Source organism: Mustelus asterias, chromosome 2 (assembly GCF_964213995.1).
Source record: "Mustelus asterias chromosome 2, sMusAst1.hap1.1, whole genome shotgun sequence".
Classification (NCBI taxonomy): domain Eukaryota; kingdom Metazoa; phylum Chordata; class Chondrichthyes; order Carcharhiniformes; family Triakidae; genus Mustelus; species Mustelus asterias.
Genome location: NC_135802.1, coordinates 139337927 through 139360215, shown reverse-complemented (window position 1 = coordinate 139360215; position 22289 = coordinate 139337927). Strand labels below are relative to the sequence as shown.

At 44.0% G+C, this 22289-nt stretch overlaps 1 protein-coding gene across 8 annotated transcripts in view; it reads left to right on the top strand.

Moving 5' to 3' along the window:
- The window catches only part of LOC144511763 (engulfment and cell motility protein 1), a 275624-nt gene that overhangs the window by 165635 nt on the left and 87700 nt on the right, over positions 1–22289 (top strand). For all 8 annotated transcript variants that reach the window (XM_078242020.1, XM_078242065.1, XM_078242047.1 and 5 more), the window contains 2 exons: positions 8584–8692; positions 19593–19729. In XM_078242020.1, coding sequence (XP_078098146.1) covers positions 8584–8692; positions 19593–19729 — 246 coding nt within the window. The remainder of the gene's footprint in view (positions 1–8583; positions 8693–19592; positions 19730–22289) is intronic.

The window sequence follows — 22289 nt, the reverse complement described above, 5'->3', positions numbered from 1 at the left end:
AAAAACTGTGGCTACAAGAGCAAGTGAGAGGCTGGAAATTCTGCATCGAATATCTCATCTCCTGACTCCCCAAAACCGGTCCACCATCTCCCAAGACAGAAGTCAGGAGTGTGACTGAATACTCCCCACTTTCCTGGAAGAGTGCAACACCGAAGAAGCTTGACACAATGCAAGACAAAGCAGCCCATTTGATTGGCACCCATCCACCACCATAACCATTCACTCCCTCCATCACCGATGCACAGTGGCAGCAGTGTATACAATGCAAGATGCACTGCAGCAACTCACCAAAGCTCCTTCGACAGCACCTGATTTGATTTGATCTGATCTGATTTATCACATGTATTGAGATGCAGTGAAAATTATTGTTTCTTGTGTGCTATGCAGACAAAGCATACCGTTCATAGAATACATAGGGGAGATGGAAAGGAGAGGGTGCAGAATGTAGTGTTACAGTCATAGCTAGGGTGTAGAGAAAGATCAGCTTAATATACGGTAGGTCCATTCACAAGTCTGATGGCAGCAGAGAAGAAGCTGTTCTTGAGTCGGTTGGGTTGTGATCTCTTTTTCTTGACGGAAGAAAGAGGAAGAGAGTATGACCGGCGTGCATGGGGTCCTTGATTATGCTGGCTGTTTTTCCGAGGCAGCGGCAGTGTAGACGGAGTCGATGGGTGGGATTTGATTTGATTTGATTATTGTCACATGTATTGGTATACAATGAAAAGTATTGCTTCTTGCACACTTTACAGACATAACATACCATTCATAGAGTACATAGGAGAGAAGGAAAGGAGAGGGTGCAGAATGTAGTGTTACAGTCATAGCTAAGTCATACCTTCCGAACAAAGAACAAAACAGCACAGAAACAGGCCCTTCGACCCTCCAAGCCCGTGCCGCTCCCTGGTCCCAACTAGACCATTCTTTTGTATCCCTCCATTCCCACTCCGTTCATGTGGCTATCTAGATAAGTCTTAAACGTTCCCAGTGTGTCTGCCTCCACCACCTTGCCCGGCAGCGCATTCCAGGCCCCCATCACCCTCTGTGTAAAATACGTCCTTCTGATATCCGTGTTAAACCAAACCCCCCCCACCTTGAACCTATGACCCCTCATGAAACGTCACCACCGACCTGGGAAAAAGCTTCCCAGCGTTCACCCTATCTATGCCTTTCATAATTTTATACACCTCTATTAGGTCACCCCCTCATCACTGTGACCTCTTAGAAGAACAAATGCAACAGATGCCTGGTAATGCCACCACATTTAAGTTCCCCTCTGAGCCACACACCATCCTGACTTGGAATTATATCATTGTTCCTTCATTGTTGCTGGATCAAAATCCTGAACTGCCTCCCTAACTGCACTGTGTGGGTTTCTACACCATGTGGACTGCAGCAGTTCAAGGTGATTCCACCCCCCCCCCCCCCCACCCCAAAGGCGATTAGGGATAGTCCCAAATGCTGACTTAGCCAAAGGTGCCCACATCCCATGAAAGAACTAAAAAAATAATACTCTATTAATGTCCAATTTGACCTTGAAGACCTTCAGCAAATCTCTCCTTCACATTTGCTGCTTGTGGGAGAACAACCCCAACTTTTCGAGTATCTCAATGTAACTGAAGTCCCTCATCCCTGACACCTTCCAGTCAGCATCTTCTGTACCATCTTCAACACCTTGACATCCTTCCTGAAAGCTTTTGTGCTCAGAATTGGACACACTACTCCAGCTGGATCTTAACCAGTGATTTATTTAGCAGTGTTCGTAAAGCCAAAGATCTCGTATGTGTAACATCCTTCTCAGCTTGTCCTGCCAATATCAAAGATTTGTGTTTGTGTGCAGCTATCAATGAATGTGTCTTTCTGGTCTTTCTTTCCTGCACCATCCCAATCTGCCTGTGGCATTTAATCTCTTCCCTATTATTAGTACGTGAATTATTGTGGAATATTGTAGGAAATTAGAGGGATGGGGAATGTTGAGGAAGTAAGCAGAATAGATTTGATTTGATTTATTATTGTCACGTGTATTGGTATACAAGGAAAAGTATTTCTTGCACGCAATACAAACAAAGCATACCATACATAGAATACATAGGAGAGAAGGAAAGGGGAAGGTGCAGAATGTAGTGTTACAGTTATAGCTCGGGTGAAGAGAAAGATCAACTTAATATAAAATAGATCCATTCAAAAGTCTGATGGCAGCGGGAAAAAGCTATTCTTGGTTGGTATGTGATCTCAGAATTTTGTATCTTTTTCCCAACGAAAGAAGGTGAAAGAGAGTATGTCTGGGGTGCATGCGGTCCTTGATTATGCTGGCTGCTTTTCTGAGGCAGCAGGACTCAATGGATGGGAGGCTGGTTTCTGTGATGGACTGGCTACGTTTGCAATCCTTTGTAGTTTCTTGCAGTCTTGGTCAGGACAGGAGCTATACCAAGCTGTGATACATCTGGAAAGGATGCTTTCTATGGTGCATCTGTAGAAGTTGGTGAGAATAGAAGGAAAGCTGGAGTGAAAAAATGAACAGAAATGAGTGAGAAGTGAACAAGGTGAGGAGGGAGTGAAAATGAGGGTGAAGAAAAGCAGCTTCATATCGAAAGCTCAGCAGCAAATTAACAGACTGAGTGGCACTGTTTTAAAAACCTCTGCAAATAAAAAACTGACACCAGTAAAAATAACTATGCAGTAATCAGTTTGTTGTGGGGGAAAAAAAAGCCCAAAATGTTCCACTGGTGTCCTTTGCTCTTATCCAGTGTGGTCTACATGGTTTCAATCTGGTAGCAACATAGTTGACTCCTAAACTGCCCTCTGAAGTGCTGAGTATTGAGTCACCCACTGGTGCTACTTCTACCCTTTCAGGGCAAATAGGGATTGACAATAATGTCAGATATGCCAAACGATGTCCCGTTCTAGGAATAAATGTCAGGCACACCGATTGATGCCCAGTTCCCAAGAATGAACCTATTATTAAAAGGATTGGGATGGAGAGGAAGAGAGAGGAAGACTTTTTAGAGATGGTTAGGATGACCAGGTTCTTTGAAGAGTGCAGTGGTCCCATTGGAGCGAAGGTAAAATATCACGAAATGTGAAGACCTTCACCGCATAACATTGATTGCACAAGCATCCAAGATATATGGGCAGCACGATGGCACTGTGTTTAGCACTGCCACCTCACTGCACCAGGGACCCGGGTTCAATTCCAACTTCGGGTAACTCTCTGTGTGGTGTTTGCACGTTCTCCCCGTGTTTGCATGTGTTTCCTCCGGGTGCTCCTGTTTCCTCCCACAGTCCAAAGATGTGCAGATTAGGTGGATTGGTCATGCTGAGTTGTCCCTTCGTGTCAGGGGGATTAGCAGGGTAAATGCATGGGTTTATGGGGATAGGACTTGGGTGGGATTGTTGTCTGTGCAGGCTCCACGGGCTGAATGACATCTTTCTGCACTCTAGGGATTCCATGACTCTGTGGTAATGTTCAATTCCCTGGCAATTGGTTGTGATTAACTTGGGTTTCGGAAGGGTTGAGGAACTGGAGAGACTTTAGCAGTGATGAGAGTGTTAAATAGAAGAATACCAGCAAGAGATGTACACTTGCTTTATCGATTCTGAAAAATCTTTTGATCAGGTGAACTGGCTGAAGCTGCTGAACGTGTTGGGAGGTGATCAGAGTTGACTGGAGAGATAAAAAAAATTGATTGTAGCTCTGTACATGGGGCAGACCGCTACAATCAGTCTGAACGTGATGAAAACTGAACTTGGTGTAATCTTCGTGGGGTGAAACAAGGCACTTTTCTATCACCATTGCTCTTTAACGCCTGTGTGGAAGCCATAATAAAAGATGCACGAAGTGAAGTACAGAAAGTTGTCAATGCAGGAAGTCAGTTGGTCAAGGTGGTGAGATTTGCAGATGACTGGGCCTTCATGTATAGCACAGCAGAAGATCCTCGGATACTAATGGATAGAAAGAAAGAAGTGGTGAAAACTCACGGAATGAAAATTAATGTAAAGAAGACAACATTTGTGAAGATTGGAAGCAATAATGGTGGGAATGTAGAGGTCGGGATAAATGGTCAGTAGTTTAGGCTTCTTGTTTAAAAGGCGGTCGTTGCCTTAAAGAGATCAGAGCCAAAATAACAATTGGAAAGAACACATTCACCAAGCACAAAGAATTGCTCAGCTTAAGAATGCAATCTTAAGAAAAGAAATATCAAGACTGTGGTTTGGAGTGTCTTGTTGCCTGAGGCTGAAAAACAGACAGCCAAAGATTAGAAAGTTGTGAAATACGGCTCTGGAGAAGGATGGAGCAGGTCAGTTGGAGAGAAAAGCAAGAACATTTTAGGAGGGAAGATCGTTAGTGAATACCGTAAAAATAGGTGACGAGGTTGGATTGAATCATATTCAACGGCATTGAGAAATGACTGAACAAAGCGATTGAAGAAAGATTAGAGGGATGCAGACCAGAGGGAGAAAAGGAATGATGATGTTAGACAGCTGGAGATTGAAAATGGGAGACATCTCCAGGCAAATGAAGAGGAAAACACAAAACAATGTGGAGTAATGAGCAGAGGACCTATTCTTAGGGGCTTCTAGATAAGATATCTGGAGTGGGGCTTGAACACACAGCCTTCTGGCTCAAAGACAAGAGTGCTACCACTGAGCCATGACATTTGATTTGAATAGATTTATTATTGTCACATGTATTGGGATACAGTGAAAAGTATTGTTTCTTGCACGCTACACAGACAACATACTGTTCATAGAGTACATAGGAGAGAAGGAAAGGAGAGGGTGCAGAATATAGTGTTGTAATCATAGCTAGGGTGTAGAGAAAGATCAGCTTAATATAGGATAGGTCTATTCAAAAGTCTGATGGCAGCAAGGAACAAGATGTTCTTGAGTCAGTTGGTACGTGTTCTCAGGTTTTTGTATCTTTTTCCTGACAGAAGAAGGTGGAAGAGAGTGTGTCTGGGGTGCGTGGGGTCCTTGATTATACTGGCTGCTTTTCCCAGGCAGCGGGGAGTGTAGACTGAGTAAAAGGATGGGAGACTGGTTTGCATGATGGACTGGTCTATGTTCACAACCTATTGGAGTTTCTTGTGGTCTTGGTCAGAGCAGGAGCCACACCAAGCTGTGATACATCCAGAAAGGTTGCTTTCTATGGTGCATCTGTAAAAATTAGTGAGAATCGTAGTGGACATGCTGAATTTCCTTAGCCTGCAGTAGGTAGGATTTCTTCTCTATAGCGACAGCGTGGAGGGACCAGGACATGTTGGTGATCTGAACACCTAGAAACTTGAAGCTGTCGATCATTTACTTCATCACCGTTGATGTAGACAGGTGCTCGTATTAGGTTGTGGGCTGCCCCCGGAGCCAGACCTGTGAGACCTTTTCATTTCATGATGATTACTTGTAGCTGGATTCTGCCCTTATGCCACACAGCCTAAAAAAGGAAGGAAATTAAATTTTCAAAGTGATGTAGAATGGAATTGTTATTATCAACAAAGGCGTGGAGCACAGTTGCAAAGCTACTAAATGCAAGGAAGTCTGAGCAGCAGGAGTGTTATACTGTGTGGCTCACCTGAATCAGGAACTGCGATTTTAATAGTGGCTTGAGTAATGAACATGCTAAAAGGAAATCGCTTCACAAGTTATTTGCTGCAGTTTTGCATTGATTCATATAGAACAATTGATGGTTGCTGTCATCTGTAACATTTATTCATTGTTAATTTAAATATATATTGAATATTCTAATGCCCTTTGTTGGAGGATCTCACAAACCTGACATGCCGTGGCTGATTAGAGCAGAAATTTCAGTGCCTGGAATAGCAATACATTGTGTACAGGACAATTCAAGCACAGCAGCGGGGGGGTGGCAGTTGGGAGTGTGATTTCAAATTGAAATATTGCACTGACTTTCAGACATCAATCAACTCCGGGACTTGTCGTGTTTTGTGACCTTGTGGAAACTAGGCATAGGATTGTACGCTTTCTTTAATCTTCCACTGATAGCTTGAGGGGTGCTTTCTGTTCTCTTTGGGTGGAAGGGGAAGGCCATGTCTGTCACATTTCATAAATGAGATTTGATATTTCCAACCAAGCTTAAAGCAAACCAGAATGGCAGTCGCTGTACGTTACCTGCTCACATCTACATCCCATTCCAAGGCTTAAATCCCATTGACAGCAGTTATTTTATGACTCTTTGTCTAAACGTGAAGGGATTTGGTGCCAGGGATGTATGTAATTGAAACAATTTGGTATTTGTTCAGCTGTAAAGTCTGATATTGAGCTGTGTGACTCATCATGTGTGTGTGAGTCTTTGAGAAGCTTTCAATGACTCCCTCCACCGTTCTCTGGATAAGGGAATGCCACAGACTAACGACCCTCGGAGAAAGAAACCTCCCTCCAGACCTCCACCTTAAATGGAAGACCCTTTATTTTTAAACCGTGTCACCTGGTTCTAGTCTCAGACCAACACAGCAATGATGCAGAGTGTAATACTGAGCAATGCATGTCCATTTCCCGACAGTCTTTTTCAGAGCACCATTACAGGCAGCTTACAGGGAGTGGCACAGTGGTTAGCATTGCTGCCTCACAGCGCCAGGGAACAGGTTCGATTCCCGGGTTGGGTCACTGTCTGCGTGGACTTTGCACGTTCTCCCCGTGTCTGCGCGGGTTCTCTCCGGGTGCTCCGGTTTCCTCCAACAGTCCAAAGATGTGCAGGTTAGGTTGATTGGCCATGCTAAATTGACCCTAGTATCAGGGGATTAACAGGGTAAATATGTGGGGTTTCGGGAATGGGGCCCAAGTGGGATTGTGGTTGGTATAGACTCGATGGGCCGAATGGCTTCCTTTTGTGTATTCGTATGGTCCATTTCTTCTCTCTCTTACCCCTCCTATTTGTGGGTACAAACTTTACACAGCGCATTCCCAATGTGGCAAAGCTCGAGATTGGGATCTTAATGTAATCATTTTTGTACTCCTGGCCAGCAGTTGTTATCTTGTCTATCCGGAAACCCCTCATTATAATACAAGAAGTCTTAATTACAGTAATTATGTGGTAGGAGACGACAAGAGGGTTTACCTGCAATGCATGTGATTGTCACAAACCCACTACACGCCATTCCGTGGCACCCCGGTTAGAACTCTGACATGCAATTGTGCAAATTATCCACAATATATTAAGCTTGCACACTACCTCTGAACTTTTTGAAGCTATCATGATGCCAACCTTTCTTGCCATCAAATATTGCAAACCTATTCTAACTAAAGCAGTGGAACATTGTGAAAGTGTCATTCTCATTGCAGGTACAGTGTCTCAAATCCAGCTATCCAAAAACCAGGATTGTCCAAAAACTGGATATTTTTATAAGCTGCCATGTATCAATTTTAATTGTTATTATAGTAAAATAACTCACCAGGACAGTTTGTTTGTTGCTGTACTGGTATTGCATCACACCAAACTTGTCAGTGGCTTTTCCTGCGCTTATGATGGTTCAAAGGGCCCTTGACCCCACCCTGACCTGGCTTGGCCCAATCCATAATTTGAATCCAGTACAACCTGCAAGTCAGCCTCACTTACCATATTATTTCATTTCAAATGGTATTTCTTCACCATTATGTATTTTTTTAAATGTTAAAAAAGGAACTTATTCACCAGATTTAATGTGTCTCCTGTGGGGCAGGATGGTGGCACAGTGGTTAGCACTGCTGCCTCACAGCGCCAGGGACCTGGGTTCGATTCCCAGCTTGGGTCACTGTCCGTGTGGAGTTTGCACATTCTCCCCGTGTCTGCGTGGGTTTCCTCTGGGTGCTCCAGTTTCCTGCCACAGTCCAAAGATGTGCGGGTTAGATGGATTGGCCATAATAAATTGCCCCTTAGTGTCAGGGGGATTAGCTTGGGTAAATGCATAGGGTTATGGGGATAGGGCCTGGGTGGGATTGTGGTTGGTGCAGACTTGAATGGCCTCCTTCTGCACTGTAGGATTGTATGATTCTATTAATTGAATTAAAGTTCTGATTTGTTTTTCTCTCTGAAAACCGGCAAGATCTGAACTCTGGCACAGCCGCAGTCCCGAGTATGCTGCTTTTGAGATAGTGCCTGTAATAATATTGGTGGAAATGTATTGTGGGGAGTCCAGAACTGGAGTCCACAGTCTGGTGAAGGATCATCCTGACTCGAAACATTGGCTCCATTCCCTCTCCACAGATGCTGTCGGACTTGCTGACATTTTCCAGCATTTTCTGTTTTTGTTCCATAAATACAAGTTAGTTACCTGTAAACCAATAAGAAATTCTGGAGAAACCTCTTTGGATGAGACTGTGAAATTTGCTACCACAGAAGTGGCTGAGGGAAAGCTGGATAAATACTTGAGAGGGAAAGGAATCAAAGGATGTGTGGGTAAGGAGAGAAGAAGTAAAATAGGAGAATGATCATTTAAAGCACCAACACCAGCATTGACCAGTTAAGCTGAATGCTAGTTTCTGTATTGTAAAATGTTATGCAATTTATGTATAAAGCCATTGACACCCATTCCAGTGCAGTGCTGACAACATAAATGACCATAACTTTCTGACCCCTTCTGGGATTCTTTCTAGATTGTTCTGGAGAATAGCAGTCGAGAAGACAAGCATGAGTGTCCATTTGGTCGAAGTAGCATCGAGCTCACCAGGATGCTGTGTGAAATCCTTAAAGTGGGAGAACTTCGTAAGTTTTTATGTTGCCATTTTAAGCTGTCACATAGTTTGTTAAAATAAAGAGCCTCTGTTAGTGCCAATTCTGCTTATGCTTTCTTTAAACATTTAAAAAATAAGTTTAAACTTCATTTTGTTGTCTATTTCTGTCAATTAATTTATTGTTTCTGGGGGAGATGTGAGTGTGGTTAAAATGCAAGACTTTGGCCCATTCTTGCACTTGTGTGTCCTGAGGACAGTGTGGCGATTGATACCAGTGCTACTGCTTGGAGGTGCGCATGTCAAAGAGCAACTTCTCCAACTATTTGTTCTTGCTGAAACATCCAGCCTGTGCATGGCTCCTACACTAGAATCACTGCTAAGGGGAACTCGTATCCCAGTGTGCATTTAGATGCACGTGTACTTACATATATACACATTGCTGACGACAAGTGAATATCAACCTTCACCCCTTCCTTCAATGAGCTGCTAAGCACAACATTGTGAGGTGGCTGTGCTGCTAGGAATGACGTCTCAACAGGAAAATTATGTCTTCATAATGTCCGGAGTCTGTTTATTGTCACCAATCCCGGTCTTGTTTAATCACTGATAGTACCCAACTCCTCCAAAAACTTAACTATTCTGAGAGGTGCCCAAGGATTCTCTATTTAAAAAGTTAAATATATGTTCCATCCGGCGTAATGCTATGGGCATCTCCAGAGTGTTAACAGGTGGTTAGATTGTTCTTTGCCCAATTCACTTGACCTATTCATTCATTCAGTGAGTTAAAATTTCAGAATAGGTGGAGGAAAGGGCCCAGGATATGTTTTACCCGATGTTGACTGTTACTTTCACTTAATTTTTACGATTTTTGCAAATGTAATTCATGGTTACTGGTGGTTGATGAGCAGTGTTTCTTGGCAACTTATCGTGCAGCTTGGAATGACTGAGAAAGTTTTGGAAATGTCAATAAGTTGCATTTTATATAGTGCCTTTTAAGATTGTAAAATATCCCAAGCATTCCTGCTTCACAGAATGTTGCCTAGCAGAATTTGACACAGAGTAGATATTATAGCAGTTGACCAAAATCTTAGGAGAGAGGTAAGGATTAAGGAGCATCTTAAAGGAAGAAAGAGAGTGGGAAGGGTTTAGGGGAGGAATTCTAGAACTTAAGACCAGTGTAACTGAACACCCAGCCACCAATAATAGAATCATAGAATGTACAGCACGGAGACAGGCCCTTCGGCCCAAACTGGTCCACGTTGACCTAAAAGCCCATCTAAGCTAACCCCATTTGCCTGCATTTGGCCCATATCCCTCTAAACCTTTCCTATCCATGTATCTATCCACTTCCTCTGGCAGCTCATTCCACATATGTACCACCCTCTGTGTAAAAACGTTACTCCTCCAGTTCCCATTAATTCTTTCCCCACTTAACTTAAACTATGTCCTCTAGTTCTCGATTCCCCAAAAAGACTGAGTGCATTCACCCTATCCATGCCTCTCATGATCTTATACACCTCTATAAGATCATCTCTCAGTCTCCTACACTCCAATAGAGTGAAGAAAATCACAATTGCTAACACTGATAAAGAAGGACCTGTGTTTCTTCCGAAATATGGTTAATGAGCTAATGCCCATTTCAACTTATTTTAATTCTGTACCAAATACTTTGAATATACAAAGCATGTGAAATATTAGCAGTAAGATTTGAAGCTAAGAACAGCCCACGTAAACATAGAGAAGTCTGTTGTATTATTATTATGGAGTGAAATGGACCAGAAGTAAGATTAAAATGAATGCGATGCTTTGGAGAAAGATACAGAAACAGTTGGAGGAAGAGAGAGTAGGCAAGGGGATTTGTTCTGGATTGTTATCGGGTTGTGGAGAGATTAGAACAGTAGGATTAATTTTGGAAAGGTTTGGACAATGGGGAGAGAGTGGAACAATGGGATTAATTTTGGAATGATCGCTGGCTTCCCGGACATATCCGGGCGAGCCCCCGCAGTCCCGATCTGCTGATTTCCCCATGGTCAGCCCCCATCAGCTGCTTCTGTCCTCTTACCCACGATCCCTATGTAGAGTGGCAGCGGGACTCCCCACCCCCACCTATCTCCCCCCCCCCCCCGCAATAGGCCCTGCCCCCTTGGCACTGCCTGATGCCCGATGGGCATTGCCAAGGTGCGCCCTGGGCATTGCCAGGGGCTAGGCTGGCACTGCCAGGCTGTCAATGTCCGGGGCACCCCACCATCCCCCCTCCCACCCTTTACCCCATATCTCCTGGGGGGCCTCCCTTCACTCCAGCAGTGTCAGCCTGCCAGCTCCCCGTTAATGGGGAGCCATTGTAAACCCCGCTGGAATGAACCTGGCTGGGGGTGGGGAGCGGTGGGGGGGCGGGGGGGGGGGTGCTCGTGGGCATGCTAATCAGATGGAAAGACAGATTTAAATATTTAAACAAGCTGAACACCGATTTCTGGCACAGAACTGATGCCGCTGGAAATCCAGGGCCCGGAGGCCGTGGCGCCCAGCGGGGAGCTGCTAACTGGCCTTGGCTGATGTCTCCTAGCTGGGAGAATTGACCCTTGTGTTTCCAGCTCACTCCTAGGAGTAGGGTGCGCGCACACTCACTGCGAGAGTGCTGTTGGTGTGTGGGGGTGAGGGTGAATGAGAACACCGAGATTGGGAGTGAGGCTCGCTCACTACTCTCACTACTCTCTCTCTATATCTGCGCATGCACAGATGCACGCATGGCATGCACACGCACACCCAGATGTGCTGGAGCAAATACAAGCCTCCTATGCAGTAAACCTCTAGTGTCCTGTGCCGGGCATCCGGGTTCAATTCCGGCCTCGGGTCACTGTCTGTGTGGTGTTTGCATGTTCTCCCCGTGCCTGCGTGGATTTCCTCCGGGTGCTCCAGTTTCCTCCCACAGCCCAAAGATATGTAGGTTGAGTAATTGACCATGGCAAAACTGCCCCTTCGTATCTCAGGATGTGTAGGTTAGATGTATTAATTAGATGGATCTATGGGTAAGATATTCTGTCAGAGAGTCAGTGCAGAACTGATGGGCCGAATGGCCTCCTTCTGCACTGTAGGGATTCTATGAAATTCTGTGAGAAACATGGGAAGCATTCTCAAATTTGTTCTGGTGCAAATGCATTGATTGCCATTGTGTTCCAGGGGTAAATTACCAATTTGTCACCTCCAATTGGGATTGTCAAGAATTTGATGGATAGTGCCTGATTCATCACATATCTTGTCTATAGTCACTAACTAGCTGACAGACTCTGTAATGGATCAGTATAAGATGTGTTGGTTCAATCCAAAGTGCCAATGGGATGATTTGGAAGATGTTAAATTATTATTTTGCTGTAAATAAACTTACCAATTGAGAAACTTTGCAGATCGGCCATTGTGGAGATTCCCTGGTGTTGACATTAGAATGAATAAAGTATCTGGGAGATCTTTGGTATTTAAATATTGTTTGAAAAACAAAGAGAAAACTCATGTCCTATTTATCTTACTAATAATTAAAAATAAATTAAATACAGTAACACCATCACATTCTATTCAATATATAGTACTCAATCTCCTGTGGTAGATAGGGGAGACAAAGTCAAATAAGGACTTAAGGGGAGGCAGGGTTAAAGGCTGGAGATAATTTGGTTAAAGTGGCAAAGGCAATTTTAAAGTCATCATCCTGTTCTTGTTCTTCAGCATTAGCCTCTGATTTGGCACATTACAGATTCAAACCCAGTCAAGAGATTTGAGCACATCATGTAGGCTGATACTCACTGTAGCATTGCTGCACTGCTGGAGGTGCTATTTTTCAGGTGAAAACACCCCCCTCTTCTCAGGTGGGATGCAAAATATTCCTAGGCACAACTTGGAAGAAGAGCAGAGGCTCAATATCCTGGCCAATATTTATCCCTTACAGTGAAGCAAAAGTAAGTAAAGTGAAGTTTATTAGTCACAAATAGGCTTACATTCACACTGCTATGAAGTTACCTTGAAAATCCCATAGTAGCCACACTCTGGCGCCTGTTTGGGTACACTGAGGGAGAATTTAGCACGGCCAATGCACCTAACCAGCATTTCGGATTGTGGGAGGAAACCGGAGCACCCGGAGGAAACCCACACAGACAATGTGCAGACTCCACACAGACAGTGACCCAAACCGGGAATCGAACCCGGGTCCCAGGGGCTGTGAGGCAGCAGTGCTAACCACTCTGCCGCCATACCGCCCTAGGTAATCAAATGTCAATATTGGATGATATGCACCTAACCAGCAAGTCTTCCGGACTGTGGGAGGAAACCGGAGCACCTGGAGGAAACCCATGGAGAACGTGCAAACTCCACACAGACGGTGACCCAAGCTGGGAATTGAAGCCAGGTCCCTGGCACTGTGAGGCAGCAGTGGTAACCACTGTGCCACCATGCCGCCCCGGCCAACCAACCACAGCAGATGATTTGGTCATTATCTTGTTGCTGTTGATAAGACAGAGCTGTGAGCAAAAGAGTTTCCTACATCACCAAAATGATGACATTTCCAATCGCTGTATTTTTAAAAATTCATTCATGGTCGTCGCTGGTGGGCCGGCATTTATTGCCCATCCCTAGTTGTGAGGACAGTTGAGAGTTAACCACATTGCTGTGGGTCTGGAGTCACATGTAGACCAGGCCAGGTAAGAACGGCAGATTTCCTTCCCTAAAGGACATTGGTGAACCAGATGGGTTTTTCATACAGTCGGCAATGGTTTCATTGTCATCAGCAGATTCTTAATTCCAGATATCTTTATTGAATTCAAATTCCACCATCTGCTGTGGCGGGATTCGAACCCAGGTCCTCTGAACATTAACTGAGTTTCTGAATTAATAATCTAGCGATACTACCACTGGGCCATCAGTTCCCCTGTAAAGTGTTGGAGGAGATCCTGTAGTTATGGACGACACTGTACAAATATGGATTCTTTCATTAGAAGTGGCTAATGTATCCATAATTCTGCAAGATGGTTTTGGTACTTCCTCCAGAGACAGTGTTATTGGAGAGAGTCAATACAAGTACTATTAAACCACGTAGTAAATCTGGATGTTATGAGTAGCTGACATTTAATACTGAATCTAAAGTGTTTTGGGAAAAAAATCTTTGGTGATAATGGAAAGACCCTAAAGAATTAGGGTGTTAATTGAAATCTATGTGTGGTTTGAGGATTGAGATGCTCATTCTAAAGAGATTAAACACTATAGACTAACCACTGGCAGTCCTGCACAATCTTATCAAATGACAGACTTGGTGCGGTGTGGGGATTTATCTGAAAGAAGCTGCAGGTGGATTTGTCAGGGGGTTTGTAGTTAGTTTATTTGTTTTTCAGTCAAAGGCTTACCCTGTCTTTGCAAAGAGCCTTCTTCTCTTTCGCTGAGGTTTTAAATAAGTAATTTGAAAATGTTCTCCGAGTCCAGAAGGATGTATAAAAGTGCTGTGTCGGTGCAGAGGCGTCGTACCAGAGGCTTATTCTGCCAAAATGAGAAATGGACCATTTGACAGCTTTTAGGAACTTGTGCCAGAATGGATGTACAGAATCTGCAGACATCCTCAGCAGCACTGAACATTGACCATTCTTCACAAAATGGAGCAGCATCAACTGAATTTTGCTATTAGTTTGTTCAGATGAAGTTTCAGATTGGGAACAATGCTGGACATACATCATTTTACCCTTCTGTCCAAGGCCTTAGACTTTGATTTGAACTCCCATCTCGACAGGGAACCAAGGGCTGGTTTTAAAATACGAGGATTGAGCAGACTAACCCATACACACCCCTTTAAATTTAAACTGCAGGAATCAGTCCATGGATGTGGCCCCAGTAAAGGGGAGACAGGGCCCTCATTTGCATATCAAAGTCACTGTTTACCAGATTCCGGCAGCTTTTCTCGGATGGGAGCTGCCGCTTCTCACGGTTAATGTTTCTTTTTAGCACGGCTTGGGGGCCAAGAGGATATGGTGTGCAACTTCGGCAGCGCCAGCCTCCCAATTGCCAGCCCGGTCCTGATCACCAGCCTTTCTCCCCCGCTCCCCCACCAGTCCGCCTCCCCACCCTCCCCCTGACCACCAGAAGCCTATCCCCGCCGCCCCCAATCACCAGCCTACCCCGTGATAACCAGCTTCCCCATCATCCCTGATCACCATCAGCCCCTCCTGATCACCAGCCTCCACCCCCCCCTGTTCCCATCACCAGCCTCCACCTCCGAACACCAGCCACCACCCCACCACCCCCCAATTTCCAGCCTCCCTCCCGATCACAGCCTCTGCCCCATCCAATTTCCAGCAATCCTCTTCTCTCCCCCCCCATCCACGCCCCCCCCCCCCCTCCACGCTGGATTACCAGCCTCCACCCCCGCCACCACCATCCCCCTCCCCCAAACCCGGATCACCAGGCTCCACCACCCCCCAATCATTCAGCTTCGTCCTGCTGCTGGCTTTTAGTCATTTGCCCAGTTTTCTGTTTGAGACAGGTTTGGGGGCTTCGACCAGTGGCTGTGGAGAGCACAGCAACGACCCAGTCTCTGGTTGTGAGGAAGAGTTTCAGTCCCCGGAGGTGAGGGGAACACTGACAGAGAGCCCAATGTATGGAATAATCCAGGCTGCAGCGACTGTTGTCGGCAGAATGCAATTAAGAATGCTACCTTCACCAAAATGCAGTTTCTCATTAGTTTTCTATATAATCTGAGTACATATCCTGACTTCATAAAATCTGCCTTTGCTTCAAATGCTTTTTGCACCAGTCATGGAAATAAAGAAAAGAAGCAGAGTTGGTGAAGCATTAATCTTTAAATTGAAAGGAAGAATTGATTATTTTTACTAAATCTTGTGTTTATCAAGGTTAGGGATGGCTGCGTAGGAGAGTGGAATCCATTTTCAAGTCTTTTGTGATCTGGCTGTAGCATCAAGCACTCCCAGGCCAAGTGTAGAGCAGCCAATTTCCCTCCCTCCTGCCCTAGTGTTTCTGCTGCAGTGTGCATCTTTACATTCGATATCTATTATCCTGGTGCTTTCCCCTAAAGGAATTAATGGAAGAAGGAAGAACTTGCACTGATGTAATGTCTTCTCATGTCTTCAAGCCAAAATAAAGTGGTGCACCAGCGTTATTTTCATTTTGAAGTGTAGTCACGAATGGTGTGTTGACTAATTTGTGCACAGCAATATTCCACAAACAACAAATCAAATGGAGGTCCACAGGAAGACAGTGGGATCCGTGGCTCTGGCTATTTTAGCTCCTGTCTTTGCCAGGTTTCTGCTTGGTGAACATGGCTATAATGTTCTGCCTTAAGTATCCAATCAGTTATTTGAATTTCCGTCTCATTTCCAAACAAGTTTAATACAAGACAAAATTTCAAAATATGTGGAAGAAGAATCTATTGCCTTCACCTATACTGTGAGCAGCACTTAATTACTTCCTTGACGAGACTGTGATGAGTGCCTTCGAGCTATACGCTTCATTGCAAAAGTCTTTCAGAAACCGTTATGTTTTGAATTGATTCTCTGACAGAGAGGTGAGGCTGCCTATGTTCTTGATGGATGAGATTGGTCTTGTTAAACAAATTGAAATCTTGCCGCTAAAGCATCACTTTGAAACATAAAATAATGGTTTGATTTGTCAAGATTTTGTTCCTTACATGTGCCTTCAGCGCAGCCAGATATCATCTGGAAAAATCATTTCCAATCATTGTTCATAATGTACGTAGCAATATTTGAGTTGGGAAGAGTTTAAGATTGTTAGTTTTAACTTTTACATTATATAGACCACAAAGACATTTAAGGACATTAGTGTTTCACTATTGAATCTGCGGATAATGCTGCATTGTATAGGTAGGTGCAAGAAGGATGTTCCTGATGGTGGGCATGCCCAGAACCAGGGGTCACAGTCTGAGGATACATTTAAGACTGAGATGAGGAGAAACATCTTCACCCAGAGAATGGTGAGCCTGTGGAATTCACCACCACAGAAAGTAGTTGAGGCCAAAACGTTGAACATTTTCAAGAAGGAGTTAGATATAGCTGTTGAGGTGAAGAGATTCAAAGGATATGGAGGGAAGGTGGGATTAGGCTATTGAGTTGGATGATTAGCCATGGTCATAATGAATGGCAAAACAGGCTTATAGGGCCAAATGGCCAACGCCTGCTCCTATTTTCTCGGTTGCTGTGTTTAAAATGGATCAATCACTATGTCCTTTAAAACAGAGAGAGACGTTGCCTGTTGTTAAAACAGATACTTGCATTTGTGTGACATCCAAGTACACATCCCAACTATTCATTTTTGAATTGCAGTGACTGTTTTGCAGGCAAAGATGGTAGCCATTCTGCACCACAAATGTCCCAAAGATGACTATAAAGAAAAAATTGTCTATTCATATATTTCATGCCCTCAGGACTTCCCAAAGTGCTTTATAGCCAATTAAATACTTCTCAAGCATAGTTACTGTTGTAATGTAGGGTGCACAGCATGCTCTCTCAAATAGCAATGAGATAATGGCCTGAGAATCTCAGTTTGTGATGTTGTTTGAGAAGTAAATGTTGACTAGGAGGCCAGGATAACTCCCTCGCCTTTTCTTCTGGTAGTCTCGTGATCTTTTGCATTCACCTGACAGGACAGGCAGGCCCTCTGTTTAATGTTTCAGCTAAAAGACAGTACATCTGGCAGTGTAGCACTCCCTCAAATACTGCACTTAAAAAGTCAGCCTAAATTACGTGTTGAGGTATCTGAAGTGGGACATGAACTCACAATCTTCTGACTCGGGCGAAAACATTACCAGGGCTGATATCATATGTAGCTGCATTGATTTACTAAAGCTTTTATGATTTTGTTTTCAAATGCTTGACTTACCACTGATTGAACTGAAGTTTACGTTTTTTTAAACCTGACTTCAAAAAACACTAGGTGTTCCAGTCCTGGAATACAACTTGAACCCAGGATAATATTTATCCCTCACCCAACATTTCTACATAATCACATATCTGATTGCCGTCTGTGGGATCTTGCTGTGCATGACTTGGCTGCTTGTATTTCCTACATTATGATAATAACTACACTTCAAAAGCACTTAATTGGCTGTTGAGTGCTTTGGGACACACTGAGGATGCGAAACAAGCCATATAAATGCAAATCATTTCTTTTACCAACTGAATCAAGTTAACATTTCATATTAAATAAATTTTAAAATTCTCCCATTTGCTGTTGCATATAAAATGCCACTTGTGTCATACATGGAGCATTTTTGCATTTATTTAAATAACTGGATCCTTTATTGGTGGCCAGTATATCTACAGGGTAAACATACGTAGAAAATAGAAGCATGAGTAGGCCATTTGGCCCTTTGAGCCTGCGCCGCTATTCATTATGATCTTGGCTGATCATCAAATTCAATACCTTGATCCGGCCTTCCCCCCCATTTCCCTTGATCCCTTTAGCCCCAAGAGCTGTATTTAATTCCTTCCTGAAATCACACAAGGTTTTGGCCTCAACTACTTTGTGTGGTAGTGAATTCCACGCATCCACCACTCTATGGGTGAAAAAGATTTTCTTCACCTCAATCCTCAAACTATGACCCTTCGTTCTGGACTCCCCCACCATCGGGAACATTCTTTCTGAATCTACCATGCCTAATCCTGTTAGAACTTTGTAAGTTTCTATGAGATCCCCTCTCAGTCTTTCCAACTCTCTCAACATCCCATAATGCAGGGAATCAACATTATAATTTCAATGATAGCCACTTCCAGTGCTTGGTGGGAATATGGTGGGATGGCACAGTGGTTAGCACGGCTGCTTCACAGCGCCAGGGACTGGGTTCAATTCCGCCCTTGGCTCAATGTCTGTGTGAAGTTTGCACATTCTCCCCGTGTCTGCGTGGGTTCCCTCCAGGTGCTCCGGTTTCCTCCCACAGTCCAAAGATATGCAGGTTAGGTTGATTGGCCATGCTAAATTGCCCCTAGTGTCAGGGGATTAACAGGGTAAATATGTGGTGTTACAGGAATAGGGCCTGGGTGGGATTGTGGTCGGTGCAAACTCAATGGGCCAAATGGCCTCCTTCTGCACTCTGGGATTCTATGAATATGCGTTGATCTGAAAACCCTTGGTGGTATGTATCGCAGTCCAACAGTTATCAAACTTGCTCGTTTATTATGTTCAAGGATAACTAGATAGAAACATATTAACAAAATTCAGAGCTTCACCTTCTAAAAATTGACCGTGATCTTAAGTCCTTGACCCTGGATAGAACCAACGGCAAATGTTGAAGTAATTGTAAAGGCATTGTGAAAAAGATGTTCCAGATCTCAGTGATTGTTGTGGGTAACATGAAGGACAACTTCTTCCCAGATAGACTCTGCCTATCAGTACTATATCGTTATCTGATAAATACCTACGCCTAGAAGAATGAGTTTCAGTAGGATAAATGGCCTTTTGGTTATCTTTGACTTTTCTTATATTACCACTCAGCACAGGCCTGTATATGTTGGTTGAGGGTTTAATGTTCAAGAATGTGTATATTGTTACCTGATACCTAGTATTCTAAGTGTAAAAAATGTTATTTTCTATCTCCTTTCTTCCTTCCCCCCCCCTCACTTCCCTCCAAACCTCCTCCCCTCGCTTCCCTCCAAACCTCCTCCCCTCGCTTCCCTCTAAACCCCCTCCCCTCGCTTCCCTCCAAACCATCTCCCTCACTTCCCTCCAAACCATCTCCCCTCGCTTCCCTCCAAACCCCCTCCCCTCACTTCCCTCCAAACCATCTCCCCTCGCTTCCCTCCAAACCATCTCCCCTCGCTTCCCTCCAAACCCCCTCCCCTCGCTTCCCTCCAAACCCCTTCCCCTCTTCTGTCCTCTCACCTATTCCTCCCCACCCCATCGTTTCCCCAATGCCCATTTTTTGCATAACCCTACAGCCAGTGACACCTGCAACGAATTTCACCCCATGTTTTTCACCCATGACCGATCATTTGAGGAGTTCTTCTGCATCTGCATCCAGCTCTTAAATAAGACATGGAAGGAAATGCGAGCAACATCTGAGGACTTCAACAAGGTCAGTGCTGCTGCTCTGAGTTGCAGAGCTGTGATAGAAATGAAGATTGTGATTTCTGGTTTATATCCCCGAGCGAAAGATAAGCTACAGGTACACATTGTGTAATGTCAGCAGAAACTCTGAGAAAATCAAGTCCTGACATCGCTAACATATGGTGAATTTCATTTGTAGCTTTAAAAAGGAACAGTACCAAAGCCAGCTTCCTTTTGAATTTAATGAAGAACTTGAAATAACCATTCTGTCAAATGTTGCTGTGACATTACCACAATGTGTGACTGCTTTTGATATTCTACTCTACTTCAGCAACAGTTAATTTTCCAACAAAATCTTCTTTAAACCGAACCTTCAGCTTAACATCTTGTGCAAGTCCACAGAGATTTGAGAGCATAATCTTCAGATGCTTCTTCCCAATCCTTCCAGTTTTTGTGCATGTCAGAACCTGTCTTGATGTGAGGCTGACATCAGATAATCCTTTTCACCATTATTCAAGCTGGTTGGAACTGCACGCAAGCGAGGAACTATATACAAGAAAAACAGAAAATGCTGGAAAATCTCAGTGGGTCAGACAGCATCTGTGGAGAGAGATGTTTCGACTCAAGATGACCCTTTGACAGATTATGCTGGTTTTGAGGCACAGTGCCTGTAATAATATCAGTGGAAATGTATTGTGGGGTGTCCAGAACTGGAGTGCATAAATACAATACAGTCTGACAAAGGGTCATCCTGACTCAAAACGTTGGCTCGATTCTTTAGAATCATAGAATCCTACAGTGCAGAAGGAGGCCATTCGGCCCATCAGGTCTGCACTGACCACAAGCCCACTTAGGCACTAATCCCGTAACCCCATGCATTTACCCTAGCTCGTCCCAATTTAGCATGGCCAATCCACCTAACACGCACATCTTTGGACTTTCTCTCTACAGATGCTGTCAGACCTGCTGAGACTTTCCAGCGTTTTCTGTTTTGTTTCAGATCCCAGCATCCGCAGTATTTTGCCTTTATCTAGGAGTTATATAGACTGGTAGCCTATTACGTCCCCTGTTGTATCACAAGGCAGGGCATGGTACAATTGCTCAGTTTTACTGGCCACCTATTCCACAAGGTTTGCAGCGAAGCATCAAGGGGACTAAAATACATTTTGAATTTAATTCAGCTTTTAATAAATGAATGTTAAAATCAACACATCACTCTTGGGGACAGGAAAAGTAAATTGGTGACCTTCTGAGTGTTTTCTCACTGCACATTCTGTGCCAAAAGTGGGTTGAATATACTGGGTAACATGGCAGCTGATAATACCTAATGCATAAGCTGAAAAATAGAGTTCAGGGAAACAGGAATAAAACTTTCCAAAAGCTGGAGTCATACTCAGCACAAGGGAAGATTGATTTTACTCCTTCATGGGATGTGTGTCCTTGGCAAGATCAACGTTTCTTGTCTGTCCCTAATTGCCCTTGGGAAGGTAGCAGTGAGCCACCTTGTGGAAAAGGGAGGGAGATCCTTGATTCTTACCCAGTCACAGTGAAGGAATGGTAACATGGTTCTAAGTCAGGATGTTGTGTGACTCGGAGGGGAACTTGCAGGTGGTGATGTTCCCATGCACCTGCTGCTCTTGTTTGACTGAGCAGTGAAAATCTCATGTTTTCAAGGTGCTGACACAGTGCACTTGGCAAGCTGCTGAGTGCATCTTGTGGATGATGCACAGTGCTGTCACAGTGCACTGGAGGAAGTCAATGTTTAAGATGGTGGATGGACTACAGATCACACAGTCTGTTCTGTCCTGGATGCTATCAATCTGCCAGGCTGTTTTTGGTGCCGCACCCGTCCATGAAAGTAGGTAGTCTTCCATAAGGAAGAGTTTCAGGGGTTGAAGGGGAGGTGGTTTATCATTGACCAGAAACCTATTTGGACCAGCCACTTAAATATGGTGGCTTCAGTAACTGGCCAGAAGTTAGGCATTCCGCAACAAGTGACTCACCTTCTGACTCCTCAAAGCCTGAACACCATCTGAACAAAGCCCAAGTCAGGAGCGTGATGGAATACTTTTATTTTTCCAGGATGGTAGTCAAGAAGTTCGAAGAAATTTCTCTTCACCTCAGTCCCAAAAATCCTAAATCCTCAAACTGTGATCTTTAGTTTTGGACTTCCCCCGCCATCGACTGCTCAAGTTCCTCCTTGGCCTTTGATTAACCCCACCTTAGTCAACCTCCATCTAATGCTGTGCACTTAAGAAATATAGAACACAGTATTTTCCAAAAACCAGAAACGGTGGACAAAGAGGGAGATTTGGGGATTGAAGTACTAAAATAACTTTAAAAACTAGTGAATAAGTACAAAAAAATGAAATAGCTAATATAATGTCGGCCTTTATCTCAAAGAAGGCTGGAATACTCAGTTATATTAAAGGATTATATTCATTGGAGTTTAGAAGACTGAGAGGGGATCGCATAGAAATTTATAAAATTCTAACAAGATTAGATAGGGTAGATTCAGAAACAATGTTTCCGATGGTGGGAAAGTCCAGAACTAGGGGTCATAGTTTGAGGATAAGGGGTAGACCTTT